Source organism: Aspergillus tubingensis (assembly GCF_013340325.1).
Source record: "Aspergillus tubingensis WU-2223L DNA, scaffold_7, whole genome shotgun sequence".
NCBI classification, from domain to species: domain Eukaryota; kingdom Fungi; phylum Ascomycota; class Eurotiomycetes; order Eurotiales; family Aspergillaceae; genus Aspergillus; species Aspergillus tubingensis.
The window spans coordinates 1,808,577-1,825,734 of NW_023336281.1; the positions used below are offsets into that span (position 1 = coordinate 1,808,577).

At 50.7% G+C, this 17,158-nt stretch overlaps 8 protein-coding genes across 8 annotated transcripts; 5 read left to right on the forward strand and 3 right to left on the reverse strand.

The window, feature by feature from the left end:
- Positions 1–75: 75 nt before the first annotated feature.
- Positions 76–1,127, forward strand: AtWU_05568 (LYR motif-containing protein; the record flags this gene model as incomplete). The annotated part of the gene is made up of 3 exons (XM_035500678.1): positions 76–124; positions 198–358; positions 426–1,127. The coding sequence occupies 3 exons, from the start codon at positions 76–78 to the stop codon at positions 1,125–1,127; spliced, it is 912 nt and encodes a 303-aa protein (XP_035356571.1).
- Positions 1,128–1,735: 608 nt separating this feature from the next.
- Positions 1,736–2,524, reverse strand: AtWU_05569 (RWD domain-containing protein; the record flags this gene model as incomplete). The annotated part of the gene is made up of 2 exons (XM_035500679.1): positions 1,736–2,373; positions 2,458–2,524. The coding sequence occupies 2 exons, from the start codon at positions 2,522–2,524 to the stop codon at positions 1,736–1,738; spliced, it is 705 nt and encodes a 234-aa protein (XP_035356572.1).
- Positions 2,525–2,967: 443 nt separating this feature from the next.
- On the forward strand, positions 2,968–4,242 carry AtWU_05570 (ACL4 family protein; the record flags this gene model as incomplete). Its single annotated transcript, XM_035500680.1, has 2 exons — positions 2,968–3,524; positions 3,600–4,242. 2 exons carry the CDS (start codon positions 2,968–2,970, stop codon positions 4,240–4,242), a joined length of 1,200 nt encoding a protein of 399 aa, XP_035356573.1.
- Positions 4,243–4,570: 328 nt separating this feature from the next.
- Positions 4,571–6,279, forward strand: AtWU_05571 (putative histone deacetylase SIR2; the record flags this gene model as incomplete). The annotated part of the gene is made up of 5 exons (XM_035500681.1): positions 4,571–4,823; positions 4,886–5,196; positions 5,258–5,797; positions 5,861–6,040; positions 6,097–6,279. 5 exons carry the CDS (start codon positions 4,571–4,573, stop codon positions 6,277–6,279), a joined length of 1,467 nt encoding a protein of 488 aa, XP_035356574.1.
- Positions 6,280–6,849: 570 nt separating this feature from the next.
- Positions 6,850–8,608, forward strand: AtWU_05572 (tRNA (guanine-N2-)-methyltransferase; the record flags this gene model as incomplete). The annotated part of the gene is made up of 5 exons (XM_035500682.1): positions 6,850–6,963; positions 7,160–8,034; positions 8,101–8,306; positions 8,372–8,496; positions 8,549–8,608. 5 exons carry the CDS (start codon positions 6,850–6,852, stop codon positions 8,606–8,608), a joined length of 1,380 nt encoding a protein of 459 aa, XP_035356575.1.
- Positions 8,609–8,711: 103 nt separating this feature from the next.
- Positions 8,712–9,873, reverse strand: AtWU_05573 (HIT domain protein; the record flags this gene model as incomplete). Its single annotated transcript, XM_035500683.1, has 3 exons — positions 8,712–8,983; positions 9,187–9,298; positions 9,517–9,873. 3 exons carry the CDS (start codon positions 9,871–9,873, stop codon positions 8,712–8,714), a joined length of 741 nt encoding a protein of 246 aa, XP_035356576.1.
- A 1,105-nt stretch (positions 9,874–10,978) lies between these two features.
- AtWU_05574 (B-type cyclin nimE) lies at positions 10,979–12,665 on the reverse strand (the record flags this gene model as incomplete). Its single annotated transcript, XM_035500684.1, has 4 exons — positions 10,979–11,076; positions 11,130–11,268; positions 11,321–12,553; positions 12,657–12,665. 4 exons carry the CDS (start codon positions 12,663–12,665, stop codon positions 10,979–10,981), a joined length of 1,479 nt encoding a protein of 492 aa, XP_035356577.1.
- A 1,577-nt stretch (positions 12,666–14,242) lies between these two features.
- AtWU_05575 (mitochondrial 54S ribosomal protein uL2m) lies at positions 14,243–15,540 on the forward strand (the record flags this gene model as incomplete). Its single annotated transcript, XM_035500685.1, has 2 exons — positions 14,243–15,364; positions 15,439–15,540. 2 exons carry the CDS (start codon positions 14,243–14,245, stop codon positions 15,538–15,540), a joined length of 1,224 nt encoding a protein of 407 aa, XP_035356578.1.
- Between the last annotated feature and the right edge of the window lie 1,618 nt (positions 15,541–17,158).

Genomic DNA, 17,158 nt, shown 5'->3' on the forward strand with positions numbered 1-17,158 from the left:
GATTGCCGGAGTAGTCACATGTCTCCGACTAAAGTCCGGAACTTAAGCCTTCAGGATCATGCTGCCTCCTCGATAATGCATAGAACAGTTGTTCCCAGGCAGTCTTCCGCTCATCGTTTCGCAAGTAAGTTTCTTCAGAGACAGTAATATTAACTGAGCGTCACAAGAGTTTGACTAACTGCTGTTTTCCTTTCCAGCTTTGGCACTTTATCGAGCGCTCCTCCGACAATGCGCCAAACTACCACATTCTCCCTCCGAACTCGCTGCGTGCAAGCCGTACATCCAGAATAGATTCAACAGATACAAAACGCTTCAGAGTCCGTCTCAAACAGCCAATTCACTTAGGGCAGGCTACGAGGTGCGTTAACAATCGGCTCTCAATCAACCATTCAGTATCTAAATTCCGCGATTTCGCAAACACTCAGGCTCTTGACCTACTGTACTCAGCTTCGCAAGGCGACCAAAATGGCGTTCAACGGATAAGGAAACTCATATCGGAAAGTGAAGCGGCAAAGCGACAGAAATCCGAATGGCACAGGGAACGAGCTAAGGTTATTCCGGTAAAGCCCGTGAGCCGGAAGGAGCTGAAGAAAGAGGCAAACAAACGTTACCGAGTATTGACTGCGAAACGGCACCCGGATGCCTCCTCTATTCTTGCACGTCCTCGGCCTGTAGTCAATGGGAAGCGTCGAGTTCCTGTACTCGTGAATGCGCGTGGTTTCCCATTCCTGCTCATCAAGAAGCCCCAGCCTAAGTTTCTTAGCGCCGTGCTGGATTCGAAACTGAAAAGGCGCTGGAAGAGGATGGAGCGCTTAAAAAGGCTCGAGTCTGAGTTGCCCATGGCCAGGGACGAGGATGAATGGGATCTATTAACTGGCCATAAGGAAGATGCAAAGTGGGCTGGGCCAGTTAGAGTGTCACTTAAAGAGGTGCAGGGACAAATATCAGAAGGCGATAGGAGGACCAAGGAACTGGCGCAAGCTATGTGGAAAGTCGTTCTTGAAGAGCGCAAGCTGGCGGAACAAGAGGAGAAGCAACGGGTCGAGCAAGTCGGAGAGCAACCAGCGGAAGGAAAAACGAATTCCTCAGCAGAGGAACACGATAAGAAACGACCGAGTGAGGGATGAATCAATGCCGGATGAAATGTTCTGTTACAGCCATCCAAAGCTTGCGCTTGGCAGATCATCCTGTCCAGCACTTTATCCTTATGAGCCCAAAACCGTCACATCCACCACGCTACCAGTACGGTGCTATTGAGAGAATGCTCCAGCGTCCCTAATTGGAGCTGAATTCGGCGTATCTACTACCGTTTACGGGGTACGCCGCTTCTCCGGCCTTTCATCATGTCCCTTATGACGGGTCAACGCTACTACCAACGGAGTGCGTTTGGAAATAAGAAATATGGCAGGTACATGTGCATAGTGCAACAGTGGCTGGCGCATGTACAATCATAACTACCACATACTAGTCTAATGTCAAGTACAATGTCTCGCAAGGGATCCATACTGCTTCCATCTGCTATGCGGTAGTAGACAAATACTTTCGTAGGCTTACTGCACACCAAACTTCGTGGTTGGCTATCAACTGCTCAACGTCAACCAGCTAGCGTCCTTGTCATACAGCCAAGATTATTTACAATATAGTAATTCCAAAGAATGCCCACTTCTAGTGGCTCGATCGCCATCAAGCACGGAACTGAATTCTCGCCAGAGATCTCATCTAGAGACCCCAGCTTCTAAGCAGCTATCTTCATGTTCTCCACAGCAGCCGGAATACCATCCTCCTCATCTTCATCAAAGTCTGCCCTTCCAGCAAGACCTCTTTCCCACAGCTGCTTGCCCGTCAACTTCTTTTCTTCCTTTGCCGGACCCTTCTTGGTAGCCTTCTTCTCCTCCGCCTCCTTCTCCTCGCGCTTCCTCTTCTCTTCCTCCTCCATCTCCTTTATGAACTTGTCGCGCCACTCCAAGAACGTCTCCCGATTGACAGCAGTGCCCTGGAACTTCCGGTTCTCCTCCTCTTCCGCCTTCTTCGCCTCCATCTCTTTTTCGGCGTGAACGGCATTCACGCGCTCCGCCATGAGCTCTTCGGCGCTCTCCTTCAAAGCACTAACCAGTGTAAATACCATAGCCATTCCCATGTTCTCCTCAATGGTCGGTTGCAAGGCTTCGAGAAGCCGGTCCCGGTCTTCACTGATGTCTAGTCGGGGGTGTTTCGGTGCGTTCGGAGGCGCACTCAACTCTAGTTCCGGCGCAACATCCGGGTAGTCTGCTGAGTATGTGACTTGCAGAAGCAAGACAGGCTGCTCTGTTTCTTCGACGTCATTTTCGGGTGCGTCAAGAGCAATTGATATCCGGTATGAGGTGTCAGAAATATCTGGGGTGGGATTCGGTCAGCGATTTTATTGTTTGAGAAATTTTAAATGAAGCGTGCAAGGTGGTTATAGTGCCGCCTTCTTACCTGTGATTTCCTCGGGGAAAATGGAGTCGAGCACTTCGCGCTCTTCGATCTGGTCTTCGCGGCCCATGCTGCTTCAATTCTGCCGCCGGCGGGGCTGGAGGGGTATTGTTTGGTTTTGGGTTTAGGGACAAGGAGAATGGCTGGAAGTTCAAGATTCAGACACTTGAGAATCTAGCTATATGATATATCGAAGAGACCAAACAAATAGTCCCTAGTCTTATGGTCTAGACGTTGAGAGGCTCGTGCTTGGGAAATGAATTCCTCGGTCTTCAGGTGTGTAAGTAGAATACGCTGCGATCCCACATGCAAACCAGACAAACAGATAAGGAATCGCCCAAATTTGTCCCGCCCGAAAAAGGGAATTTCTATGCTCCGCCTTCTCGAAATTCAAAGCTTCAAGCATTTACACTCAATATTCTTATTTATAAAACCTTTCTACCCTTTACTCCGTGTCCTCGAATAACCCCTTCAAGTACGTTTGACATATAATTCCGTTACAGCTTATAGATCATGGGAAAATCAAGACCTCACAACAAGAAGGCCTCCAAATCTCGCGCAAAGTCCGTTTTGGGCGCTGGCGGCTCGGTTTCGAAACAAAAAATGAACGAAGACCCCTCTAAGCTCCTCGAGCAGGCGACGATACAGCTCCAGACTGGTCAACCGGACGCAGCTCTCCAGTTAGCTCAGCAAGCCCTTAACAATGCGCCGGACAATTCTCCATCTCAATTAGTGGCACTTAATACCGTTGGAGAGATCTACGTTGAGCTGGGCGAGATCGATGTTGCGAAACAACACTTTATGCGTGCCATCGAGCTCGACCCGAATGGCACGATCCCTGAGGCTGAAGGAGGCGGTGCTGAGAAGTTCCTATGGCTAGCTCAATTGAGCGAACAGGGTGGGAAGGACAGCGTTCAATGGTTCGAGAAGGGAGTGTCGTCGCTCAGGCATATTATCCAGCAGCTCGAGCAGAAACCTGGCCCTGAGGAAGCGCTTGAGCTGGCCGAGAAGAAGCGCAAGATGGCGAATGCCCTCTGCGCTGTTGCTGAGATCTACATGACCGATCTCTCGTAAGTCGCTCTCCAATTCATCCTTCTTCCCATGGGTGGGTTGGTCGCAGATCTTTTGGTGCTGACTGTCAATAGGTGGGAAGAAGATGCGGAAAACCGTTGCGAATCACTCATCACAGAAGCCCTCCTTGTCGCTCCGAATGCGCCCGAAGTACTACAGACCCTCGCATCGATCCGGATCTCGCAGCTACGGACAGAAGAGGCTCAAGCAGCGCTCAGGAGGAGTCTCGATCTTTGGAAAGACCTACCGCCCGAGGACTTGTCCATTCCTGACTTCGCGACAAGAATCAGTCTTTCCCGTCTCCTGATGGAGGTCAGTATGGAGCTTGAGGCTCTCGAGGTGCTGGAACGCCTAATCTTGGAGGACGATCAAAGTGTGGAGGCATGGTATCTTGGAGGATGGTGTCTGCAGCTCCTGGCCGGGAAGCAACAAGCACCGAAGGATGCCGACGAAGAGGACGGCAACACCCCAGAGGCCAGACGCCATGCATCACTCGTGGCTAGCCGCGAATGGCTCAAGCAAAGCTTGACGCTGTACGACCTCGTTCAGTATGAGGACGAGAGGCTTAAGGAACACGCACTGGAATTGGTCCAAGAGATGAACAAGGAGATCGGTGAAGATATGGATGACGATGAGGCCGGGGAGGGTGAGGAAGATTGGGAGGACGAGGAGATCGAGGTGGAATCTGATGGCGATGACGAGATGGCTGACTCATAAAAAAGCTGCATGTTTGATTGTTACGAAAGTTCTTTGTCATGATACCAGTATATAAAAGGGCATGTTTTCCGATACAACCTACGGCTATTCAAAGGACTCCGATCGCGGACACGATCCAGCAGTAGTCGAACTAGTAGTAAGTACTAGTAGTAGCTGCGATAGTCTCTATCAGCAGACGGCGCCGGATAAAGTAGGATCCGACCGCTTTCCCCCGGCGATAACCAGAGCCAAATTTATTCCGGCAGTTCGACTTCGAGTGGCAAATAGCTCAATGTGAGTGAGGAGTCGTTATAGAGGTTGCTGGAAGCGTCCTATCTTCCCACACAGGATGGACCTTGTTTCAGCGCCCAGCGGGGAGGATTCCTCGTTGAAGGATCCGGTGGTCCAGGTGGAAGCCGTTGATATGGCCTCCGCAGTATCAAAGACCGGCACCGCAACGGAGAATACAGCCGCTGCGAAGGAAGAAGTGACTCAGTCGGAGTATGAGACCGATAGCGACGGCTCAGGCGACGAGTGGGAGACTCAGTCTCTATACGAAGACGCTATCCAAGTCCTACGCGACGATCAGCTCCGTGAGGGTGGTAAGCACCCTATATGATGTCCTCTATATGCGCGCACTGACCGGATCTTCTCCTTGTTTTAGTACCGGATGCCTGCACACTGGAAGAGGCCGTCGCCTATCGGAAACGACTCCATGAGGTTGGCAAGGCTGCATTTGTTGAAGAAACGCTGGGTCAGGACAAAGTGACTGCGCGTAAGCTGTGTACTGCGTTCGGCATCTTGCCCCCAGCCTTTCTAAACGATGCGCCGGACGAGGCCTTTCATCCTCTCCTCGCTATCGCGATTTCGCGCGAGTTCTCCAGGCGCCCGAAGCTCCCACAGTATAATACAATTGATGATGCGGTCAAGTTGCTCAAGGAGAGCAAGAATATCGTCGTCTTAACTGGCGCTGGTGTATGTTGATCAAGAGGATTGGTACCCGTTTATGAAACGTGTGCTGATAGGATACTCTCAGATTTCTACGAGTCTCGGAATACCCGATTTCCGTTCAAAGGACACTGGTCTCTATTCACAGTTGGCGCATCTAGGCCTGAGCGATCCTCAGGAGGTGTTTGACATCCAGGTGTTTCGCGAGGATCCCAGTATCTTCTTCTCGATCGCGAAGGACATTCTTCCCACCGAGAAGAAGTTCTCGCCAACCCACGCCTTTATCCGTGTTCTGCAGGATAAGGGGAAGTTATTGACCAACTACACCCAGAATATCGACAATATCGAGGCGAATGCCGGTGTTCTCCCAGAGAACATCGTGCAATGCCACGGATCGTTCGCCACGGCTACGTGTGTCAAATGTCAGTACAAGGTCAAGGGTGATGAGATATTCGATGAGATCAAGCAGGGAGTTATCCCTCAGTGTGAGGCTTGCCGCAAGCGCATCGCAGAAGATTCGGGGATCAAGAGGAAGCGGAGCAGCAACGGAGTCCACAAGAACCGCAAGGACAATGATGGGGACAGCACTGATGACGACTACGAAATCCCTACTCCTGGTGTCATGAAGGTTCGTGGAAACCCACATCTTGTACATTCGTTACCCACAATATGCTGATCCAAATCCCTTCAGCCCGACATTACATTCTTTGGGGAAGATCTTCCTGATGAATTTGGCCGCCGGTTACTGCACCATGACCGTGACCAGGTAGACCTCGTTATTGTCATTGGGACTTCACTGAAGGTTGCCCCTGTAGCGGAGGTTCCGGGCGTGCTGCCTCGAACGGTTCCTCAGCTCTATATCTCGCGTACTGTAAGTCACATCTTTCTTGTGCTCTTGCGCCTCGAGCTTTGCTAACAAGACCTCAGCCTGTGTCGCATACGGAATTCGATATTGATCTTCTCGGCGACTGCGACGTGGTGGTGTCTGAGCTCTGTCGTCGAGCAGGATGGGAACTGAAGCATGAGATGATTCCCGAAGATGAGAAGGTTGAAGTGCTTCCAGTGGAGGGTTACGAGTCACGACATGTGTTTAAGGTTGTCGGCGCATAGCGGCGGCGTTTGGTCCTGGTCATCTCTGGCTCTGTGGATTTCAAGGACGGCGTAAGTTTGGGTTTTTCTTTGAACAGTTTCTGTGGGTCATCTTGTTGGGAGGCATAGTATGTATGAGGGATGCTTAATCGGGTGCATAGCTGTACCATACAGCATGTAGTATGCTTGCTGCTTCGATGTATTTATGTTTTGTTTGACTGGCATCAGCCTGTGCGATAAACCGTTATTAATTTTTTTTATTCACTATATTCTTCTTTATACTATGTTTTACCCCAATGCTGCTATAGTAACAGTAGTTGTGTTCCCATAGGCTGGTTGTGAGACCTAAGAACAGTAAGTAGTAGTATCCTGAGGAAGAAGATGGCGGGTTCCCGGCCAAATCCATCCAATCCACTGGAACAAAAAGAAAAATTTATTTCCGCTCCTGTCAACGGCCATTAATTACCAAAGAACCCCCAGCAGATCAGAGCGGACCAAGAATATTCCTTTGAAGGCAATTTGGCTCTGTACCACTAACTCTGAATCTTGATACATCCTCCAAATACGTGGCGAGCGTGAGTGCAACCGACAATGGAGTATCTCATTCGCTTCGCCCAGGCCCATGAGTCTTTTCGGCAGGCCGAGATCCAGGCACTGGCTGACCTGGCGGGCGTGAAACTCGAATTCATACATTATGATAAAAATGTAAGTAGTATAAACTCTTTTCTTCTGTTCCTCAGTCCCGATAATCTATATCATGCATTCATTGTGCGGTTTCTTGCCCCGCGTGAGGAACAGAAAATGTCACTCACCCCTCATTGGGATCATTATCCTGTCCCCGCACCAATCAATGACTATCCACCATCTATATTTTATACATGCAGCTAACCACCACCATCAGTCCCCATTCTGCACAATAAGACTACGCGATGAAGCGGCAGCTCGTGCAGTGATTACCCGAAGCATCATAGCCAAGGATATCTTCGAGCTCTGGGGCCAAGGCACCAACTTCGACGAAGTCTACGCCGACGTCCGCAGGCGGACGGAGGATCGCTGGGCGCAGTACAGGGACTCGTCGTTCCGATTCACCATTGACAGCTTCGCCGGAAAGCGCAGCAGTGAGAAGAAGCGCGAGATCATCCAGTCATTTTCCTTCCTGGGGTTCAAGGGCCCCATTCGCATGAAGAACCCGGACCAGGATTTCTGGGTCTTCGAGGACTACGGATTGGATCTTAACTCGCCTGGTACGCCTCGTCCTGAGGGCCAAGAGCCAAAGATTATTCACTTTGGACGCTGGATTGCGAATAGTAGTCGCGATGTCGTCAATAAATATGACCTCAAGAAGAGACGCTATATTAGCACTACTTCTATGGATGCGGAGTTGACCCTCATTACGGCTAATATGGCTCATGCCGCGCCTGGGAAGCTCTTCTATGACCCGTTTGTGGGTACGGGGAGCTTCTTGGTGGCTATGTCGCATTTCGGGGCTGAGACGTTCGGGTCGGATATCGATGGACGCAGTTTCAGAGGTAAAGAGATGATGGAGAGGGGTGGGACGATGGGAGTGTTGTCGAACTTCCAGCAATATGATATGGTCGGCAAATTCATGGATGTCTTTACTTCCGACCTTACCAATACGCCTTTGCGCTCGGCTCAGTTCTTGGATGGCATCATCTGTGATCCGCCTTATGGTATCCGCGAAGGACTCAGGGTTCTTGGGAGACGTGAGGGTCTCAGGAACGAAGAGGTCATTATCGATGGAGTTCCTGCTCACTAGTATGTCTACATTGTCGCTTTTGAGTATCAGTATCTGGACTTGGATGCTAACCAACATGTGTTCAGTCGACCCGGATATATTGCGCCTAAGAAGCCCTACGGCTTCGAGGCCATGCTCAACGATATCCTCAACTTTGCCGTCAGAAGCCTCGTTACAAATGGACGTCTAGCCATGTGGATGCCAACGGCAAATGACGAGGAGGTTGAATTGGCCGTACCGATGCACCCCAACCTGGAGGTAGTGAACGTATCTGTCCAACCGTTCTACACCTGTAAGTTCATATGAAGCTTTCCAGACAACATATGAGATTACGTACATGGCTAACCTGTTGACCAGGGTCTCGTCGACTCATCACCTATCGAAGACTGCCAGAAGGACAAGTCTCGGATGTTTCAAAAGGCCGGCAAAAATTGGATGCTCAGGGAATGTACGCAGACGAATTGAACGAATTCAGAAGAAAGGTATGCCATGCCTATACAGTATACAGCTATACAGCCCTAACTATTCAATCAGTATTTCATGAAGAACCCGCCCGACAGCTCGAAATCAGGAAGAGAAAGCTCCGCCTCATGAACAGCATTAGAATAGAAAATAACCAAAAATCGAACAAAAGCAATGACTCTATAACGCCCATCATGATACAAACCAAAATCAGCTCTATACTCTACAAGTACCATCAAAGCTTTCCCTTTTCCACTCGAAATTTCCCAAACTCCCCTTCCAAATCCAACCCCTCTTCCCTCTTAACCCTCTCTACTTCCCTCGCCAACACCTCCCTTAACATACCAGCCAGACTCTCGCCCTCCTCATCATCCAAATCCTCCCTCTGCCCCCGCCCAAACATAACATAGCTCAAATGAGCCTTTCCCTTCCCTTCCGCCGGCCGATCAGGCGGTCGAGGAATGACATGAAAGTGAACGTGAGGGACCTGCTGCGCAGCTCTGACACCTAACCCAATTCCAACTCATTAGCCACCAAATACCAAATCAAATAAGTGTTCAAGAACCCAAATCTCAAATATGGACAATAGGGCATGCAGATAATAAGAATTCCACAAGCCATAAGATCGACAAACCAAATCGCCGCGCCGTCAAGGTTACACAAGCATAGCATATGTAGATAGATAGTAGTAAGATAGCAACCGAACCTACCATTATTCTGCACGACATTCCAATTCCACAACGAGTTAAAGTCCCCTTGCTCTTCCTCTCCAAAGAGGGTCCGCATCACGACCCTTGAGATAACGGGGAGCCATTGGCCGATCTGTGTCATTCCATGCGTCAGTCAGTCAGTCAGTAGATAACCCATAGTAAATACTGTAGTATGTATTCAAGACACTGCCATAATCCAACAAACCCAATCCAAACCAAACCTTATATAACTAACACATAAAATAACAACCCAACTCAAATCCAAATAAGCAAAAGTAAACCACAATTCCAGAAAACAAACCCAAACAAGAACTTAAACAGTTAACGTACCTCCCTCCCGACAGCCACCCCTACATCGCCCAACCTCTCACAATGTTCCCTCGTAGCAACCAGAACATGTCCTCTCGTCAAGGGCATAATATCCAAAAACGCCAGGACATGTTTCGTGGATAAGAGGAGGTGTGCATGGCCAGGGCCGTCTGAATTGCTCGGCTCGGTAAATGAATCCGGGGAAGGAATGTCAGTAGTAGTAGTGGTGGTGGTGGTGGGCGCCGCCGCGGCAGCCGCTAAATTTAAATGATCATCGTGGGAGGAATTCTTCGGGCGGAGGAATGTCGTTGGTGGGAGGGGCGGGTATTTGTGAGCGATGGCGCAGAAGGGGCATGTGTGGTGATGATCTGAGGTCATGGTAGGGGTTGGTTGGCTGGGTGGGTAAGATAGATAGTTAGATAGTAGATGGATATCTGGGGTAAGGGACTGGGGGTGGATAGGATGAAGGGTTGTTGCTGTTGGGTTCCTGAGGTTGATTGGTGGTAGTTGGGTAGTGACTGGGTCCGTTCCTAGGAGCAACCGGGACTAAATATGTGTCTGTGCTTTACAGCTAGGAGAGGAGGGAATTTGATCGTCGCTGGGGGGTATCTTGAGTAGGAATTCGAGATTTGGTTGCTGTGCAGAAGGATGAGGAGATATGGGGACGGCTAGCGTGTTGATCCTCGGTGCCTCGGTTCCCAACTCCAGGTCACTGGCAGGTTGGAAACTTCCCGCGCAATAACCCACATTTGCTTACTTAGAAGGCTTGTATCTAGGTGATCTGCAAGTAGCATCAAGGGGTGGTATACAAACTTCCTGGTAGTTCAAGACTAAACTAACCATCCTTAACGCACATTACCGTAATCCTTGCCACTCTATCCGTGATATACCCCCGCTAACTCAACATGAAAGAACTAATACCAAAAACAAGCCCTTTTTCACCTTTCTCTCAACCTTGGGTCTATGCCCCGATGTGTATTGTCGTAGCTGTATGGCATTGGTTCATTCCGCACGCCTTGACCAACATAATGCGGTGGTAGATAGATCGTCACGGTCCTGCGGAAGCTGTGTAATAAGTCCGAAGAGTACCCGACGCCGATGAACAAGAACTTTGGATCCAAAAATAAAAAGAAGCGAGTAAATTTCCGTCCTTGAAAAGTCCGACGCCTGGAAGTCACACAGGGTAAGACGGGAGAAGGTTATGTAAGGTATCAAAGCAAGTGCGAAACAACCCAGACACTACCAGAAATGAAGAGAATCGAAGAACAGTAGAAAAAACAAAGCCAGATGTGCGCCAGACACCCCTGGAAGAAGCGAAGATGCAAACGTCCGCAACCGAAAACAACAAAATGCCGTTCATAAACATATGCAAGAGGTGCCTAATACCATCACGAATGAAATACCATCATATGGAATCAACAAACTCCTATCCTCGGTCGTGCTGCCTGACGCCGATATTAAGTCACCAGAGGCGGCGGGTTATTTATTCATGGTCTTTCATATAAGAGTAAGGCTCGGATAGCGAGCTGTTGATATACAGGTGGTGGTATTTCTTCGCCCATTGCCGGGTGAGGATGGATGCTAGTCACGTTAGCGGTTGGTGGTCCAATGACAATGCTATAGAGGCAACATACCCTTCAAGAACTTCTTGCTGGCGTACTTCTTGAAGAACGCCTCATGAGAGACAGGGCGGTGAAGGTAATCAATCATTAAGCGGAAGACGGGGTCGATCTCTTCTTCAGTGTAACCGGCATAATGAGCCAGGGTGGCATCCTAAGTTATCAATTAGCATAATGAGCCCGTAAGATGTGTGGAAGAAACATACCCAGACACCCCGGTCAAGGATGAGACGAGCCAGATACATGGCAGCAGCCGCCACATGACTCTGGCGGTAACCCATGAACCTGTGGTCCAAGAGGCTGATTTCCATGAGGTACTTGCCGAGAGTACGGGTCTGGATATCATAGTTGTCTGCTTTCGAAATACGACGGAGGAAGTTCATGGGGTTAGGGTAGCTCATGTTGTACTCGAGGGTAGCGAGAATGTGCCGCTCAGCGTCCAAGATCTCGCGGTCGGTGAAAGTTCCGTCGGCGACATCGGTGAAGTTGGCAACGTGTGGCGAAAGAACTTCCTCATACTTGGACGCGATGAACATAGCGGCGACACCAACCAGTTGAAGACGGTCCAGAGCCACCACCTCAGCAGAGAGGAAGCGGTCAATGATGTTGACGGCAAGGAAGAGGGTCTCGGGGAGGAGGCGAAAGCGGGTGTGGACCTCGATGAGCCAGTCGACAAGGATGCCGCGCATCTTCCATTCCAGGTCAGGTTGATGATCGATGTACTCGGCGTTGGGCAAGGTCTCCAGCTCAAGGTCCTTCAGATATTCGAAGATATCGACAACGTATTCAGCAACCATCAAAGGGTCATCAAGATCTTCGGCGTCGAGATCGTCGACAAAATCATCGACAGGCTTTTGCAGAACCTTGGGATCGACAGGAACATTGACATCCTCCTTGGCGTTGGCGAGCTTCTCGGTGAGAGTCTTCTGTTCGGTGACCTTCTTCTCGACTTCGACCTTCTTTCGGGGGCGTGGTTCCTCCTCAGCTGCCTTCTCTTGAATTGCCTTCTCGCTGGATGTCCGCTTGGTGCCCGATCCACTTCCCGGGCGCTTTGTTTCTGTGGTAGGCTTCTTTGGGTTGCTGTCCTTGGGTCCTAGGGCAGCGCGTGACGAGTTGTTGCGAGTAAGTTTCTGAACTCCACCAGCCTGCAATGTTGCTTTAGATGTCAGGCCAACCTTCGTGGCAGCTGGCTTCTTGGCATCCTTGGTCTCTCCATTCTCTGCTTTGGTAACATTGCTCACATCACCAAGGGCGGCGCGTCTCCGGGTTCCGGTGGTAGTGGTGGTGGTCGCGGCCTTCTTCGTCTGGAGCGGCTTCTTGGCGGGGGGAGCCCCAGCGTCATTGACTGACAGAGCAGCGGCCTTGGCCCGCGTCAGACGCGTCGATGGGCCATTCTCATCGTTCTCGTTCATCGTGCCTCTCGTACGAAGACTCCGAGCCTGTTGAACAGTTAGAATTATACGCGTGCAAGATGGACCTTCAAGCCCATCGAGTCGCGACCGAGGATTGCACAACGCGTAGTGAGAGGTCAAGGACACTTACAGGTGGCATGATGGATAGGGGAGAAGGTAAAATGAATATAAGGAGGGGCAAGGAAGGGAATAAGAGTAGAGTGCAAGAGTATGGTTCTGCAGGCGGTTGGAAAGTCAAGTCAGCATTCCAGGAGAGATTACCCCAGTGGAGCTCAAATACCGGTTGCCGGAAGGTAGATTTGCACGTACCACGCGTGAATATGTGTCCAACCCCAATCAATTGGTCTGAATGCAAGGTTTCTCAAGTCGAACGGTCGGGTACTTGGAAGGAATTTGGCAGGAGTGGGCTCAGATTCGTGGCATATATGGCTTTGTTGATGCTATTGACAGGAGCTCGCAAGACCCGAGACACGTAACTTTCCACGGCGTTGACGGCCCCAAAGTATGTTTTTATGGTGATATAGTAAGGTAGGGTAGTAGTTTATAAGTAATGACACGAGAATTTGGCGAAGAAACGGGGTCCTATTAGGGGTGGTGGTCGCCTCCCTGGAGTTGATGATGATGGAGAGGAGTAGGAAAAGGTGGTAAACTTGACAGGGCAAAGAGGATGTTTGGCCCTAGTCTTAGCGTGGAAACTGGCCAGGCTGGGAAAGATGCCCCACAGCACAATCCAGTGGGATCGCGTGGATTGCGGATTATTAACTGCTGTACAACGTCGTGTATATGCAAGCCTGGAGACAATAGTCACGGTCCCCAGGTATTATGGTATGTACGGTGAAGGCCAATTGAGAAATAGTGGTAGTTGGTAGGAGAGAAGTGGAGGGAAAGGAAGAGTGACAGACGGGAAGAGACGGCAACGAAGGGGGGGAAAGAAGGCAATTAAGAGAAGCAAGTCTATGGTTCTGTATGGATCGATCGCATGTATGTACGTGTATGCGTATGTATGACGGACGTGACTTCCCTGGCAGAAGTCGCTGTAAAAAGGGCGGAATTGGTGGTGTAAAAGGTGGCAGGCAGGGTGGTAATCATACAGTCACGGTTTACGGGAGGACTCCCTAAGGGAAACAAGGCGGATCCTCATCCATGGTCGATGCCTGAGCTGACCCAGGCAGGAAAACACCCTCGACTCTCCAAACGCCCGTCGCGAGCAAAAACGTGATGGAGCGCGGCCACGATCGCCAAAACAATTGCTGGTTGCGCGGCAACCGACCCGGAGCTTTTACGCTTTTTCGTTCCCTTCGGACGTGTTGCCGTGTCGCGCCATCCCGTGACTCAAAGCCTGAGCCACACTTAGTCAGTCCCGGATGCGGCGGTGCGATTCAAGTCATGTGCCAGATCGTCAAGCCACACCTCCCAATCCATGCCAGACATTTTTGCTCCGGAGATCGAGTAGAAGTGCGGCTATTGTCACCGGTGCCCCCAACAACACTCCAATTGAGCACGGTGTTGCGGATAGTGGTGTCAGAGACGCTGGAATTCTGCATTGCCTATTTTGTTGTCTTTAATTCTAAGCATGTTTAAGCAGTAGCTTGCTTGGAATTCCTCTCACCACTTAGGGTACCACATTGCGGTATTGCTTTGACATCTCCGATCACGACCGATTGACATCGAAATCCTTCCGACTTTTTACCTCCACCACATACATTACACTCCAATATGCTTCAGACTCGCTTGGCCCTTACGGGCCTTCGTCTTCCGTTTAGAACCTTGTCTACGGCCATTTCGTCGCGGGCCTATTCGACTGTCGTTCGCGAGCAAGAGAATCCGTCCGCTGACGAGCCTGCAAGTTCGACCTTCGACCCCAGTATCGCCTTCGCCCCTCCACCCACTCGTGATGACGCCGGTATCCTTCTACGCTCCTACACTCCACGAACCCCCGGTATCAGACATTTGCGCAGACCGATCAATGACCACCTGTGGAAAGGACGCCCGGTGCAGAAGTTGACGTTCCCCAAACGAGGTCAGGCCAAGGGTGGTCGTAACAACTCCGGTAGAGTGACTGTCCGCCATCGCGGTGGTGGCCACAAGCGCCGTATACGAATGGTTGATTTTGCGCGTGATGCTCCCGGTCCGCACGTGGTGGAACGTATCGAACATGACCCTGGTCGGAGTGCTCACATTGCTCTCGTCCGTAGCCAGGAGACCAAGAAACTGAGTTACATCCTGGCTGCGGAGGGCATGCGGGCTGGTGACGTTGTCCACAGTTACATGTCTGGTATCCCGGAGGAACTCTGGAAGAGCATGGGAGGTACTGTAGACCCTGGTGTCCTCGCTGCCAGAACCGCGTGGAGAGGAAACTGCCTGCCGCTGCACATGATGCCTGTTGGTACTCTGGTCTTCAACGTTGGCCTACGTCCTGGTCAGGGAGGCCAGCTCTGCCGTAGTGCCGGTACTTTTGCGACAGTTATCGCCAAGGGTATCGATATTAAGGCGAAGCGTGATCATTCGGACGGCCAAGAAGGCGAGGCCGGGGCCGTTGAGCAGAAGCCTCTCACGCAGCGCGAGAGGCAAAGAAAGGAGCGCATTTCTCAACACGTCACCATCCGTCTTCAGAGTGGTGAAGTTCGTCTCATTCACAAGGACTGCTGCGCGACTGTTGGCGTCGCTAGCAACCCCAACCACCAGTACCGCCAGCTTGGTAAGGCTGGTCGCTCCCGTTGGCTCAACATTCGGCCTACTGTTCGTGGTCTCGCCATGAACGCCGCCGAACATCCCCACGGTGGTGGTCGAGGCAAATCGAAGGGTAATGTTGACCCGAAGAGTCCTTGGGGTATGCCGGTATGTATTCTCGCTTCACTATTCCTCCCTTTGCTTCCAAGCCTCGTCCGTGCTAATGTCTTCTGTTCTTACAGGCGAAATCCGGTTACAAGACCCGTCCCAAGTGGAAGATCAACAAGGCTGTGGTTCATCCCAGAGAGCGCAACCAGGGCAAGCGTCGTCGTGGATACCACTAAACGCCGTCGTGGACATGAAATTCTTCTTTATTCGTTGGACCTCCTTACAGCAATCTCACGGTTATATCAAATGTGATTTCTATCATCGCTCGGGGTAAAAGCTGGGTAAAGCAGAGCATGGATCTTCGGAATCTCCCCATCTGTCGAAGGTCCTTCTTGTGAGTTTAGATGGTGGGAAGTCTTTTCCTGTTCACCTTGTTGTACTATACTTTATTTTGTCTTGGCTACGATGGGGGATTCCAGCTGTCTATACTCCAGCTCCTTTGCTTTCTATCCGGATCTCCTTCATGTGTTGTTTATGCTCCGGCGTTTCTCTTGTATACTACATGGGTTAGAGTACAATCAATCCTATTACACAGTGCACATATAGTTTTTGATCAGCTCCTTTACTTATGAGAGTATTGTATCTGGTGGAGTAGACAGCGACCAGTCCTGGCATGGGATAGGGCGGCATCGGGGCGAACGAGCCGCGGGTCTAGAACTGGCTGAGACCGAGAGAATCGAGCCGAAGTCAGTGGAGTAAGATCATCGCATCGCGCTTAAGTAACTCACTACGTTCAACATCGCTTTTGCGTCCGCGGGAAGACCGCTGTAAGCTTTACTCTTTAATGGTCGCGAATTACGCTTTGTTAGCATGATGCCTGACTAACAAATTAGGATCCTTGGTTCCGTTACGAGTCCTGTAACGTCCTCGGCCTGACTGACCTAAGCTCGACCGTGCACCTAACATCTTTCCCTATAGCCTAACGACTTTTTTGTTTTTTGGCCTTCTCTTTATGTATACCGGTCTTTTTCGCCCGTTCGATGCCTCCAAGTATCCATGATCGAGGCACAGCACCTCTAGCTCGGAAAAGCTGTGCCCACATTGCAGGCTATTCTCGACACACATCAGCTCCCCACCCGCATCGCGCGCCCGGCCATGGCTGATAATGCCAATCGTCCACCAGGGCAGACTCAAGCTTCTCCATCCCAGCCACAGCTGAGTGCAGCGCATGAAGAGGCAGCGTCGATTGCCGCAGAGAATCACAATCCGAACAGCCATTATATTCCCCGCCCTAAGCGTATCGCATGCGTTCTTTGCCGAAGGAGGAAATTAAGATGCGATGGAAAGAGACCCAGTTGCGGGACATGCTCTCGGTTAGGTCATGAATGCATATTCGATGAAGTGCGCAAGAAAAGCGGTCCAAAGCGGGGTTACGTGAAGCAGCTAGAAGCACGTCTGGGTATGTTCATTGTCTGTCATTATTTGACGCTCGATTTCTGATCGGAGGCATGTGAGCGCCGATCTCACCGTCTGCTCCGCTAACACCACGCTTATTATGCAGCCCAGGTCGAAACTCTACTTAGAAAACAAGGAGCACAAGTACAGCAAAGCCAGGGCAATAGCCCTATTGCTTCAGTGACAACCCATTCGGCTGGCGCGCCCGGCATCTCTCCCCAGGATGATGTTCATATGCAGTCTCCGGAGGGAGAGGCCGATCCTATCTCTTCGACTCCCACATCGTATCATGCAGGAGCAGCAAGCAGCGATAATCCCCAAGGTAGCTTGATAAGCCTGGGGCTGGAAGAACCCCTTCCCACGCAGGAGGTTATTGATGAGCTGCAAGTTTTCCCCATA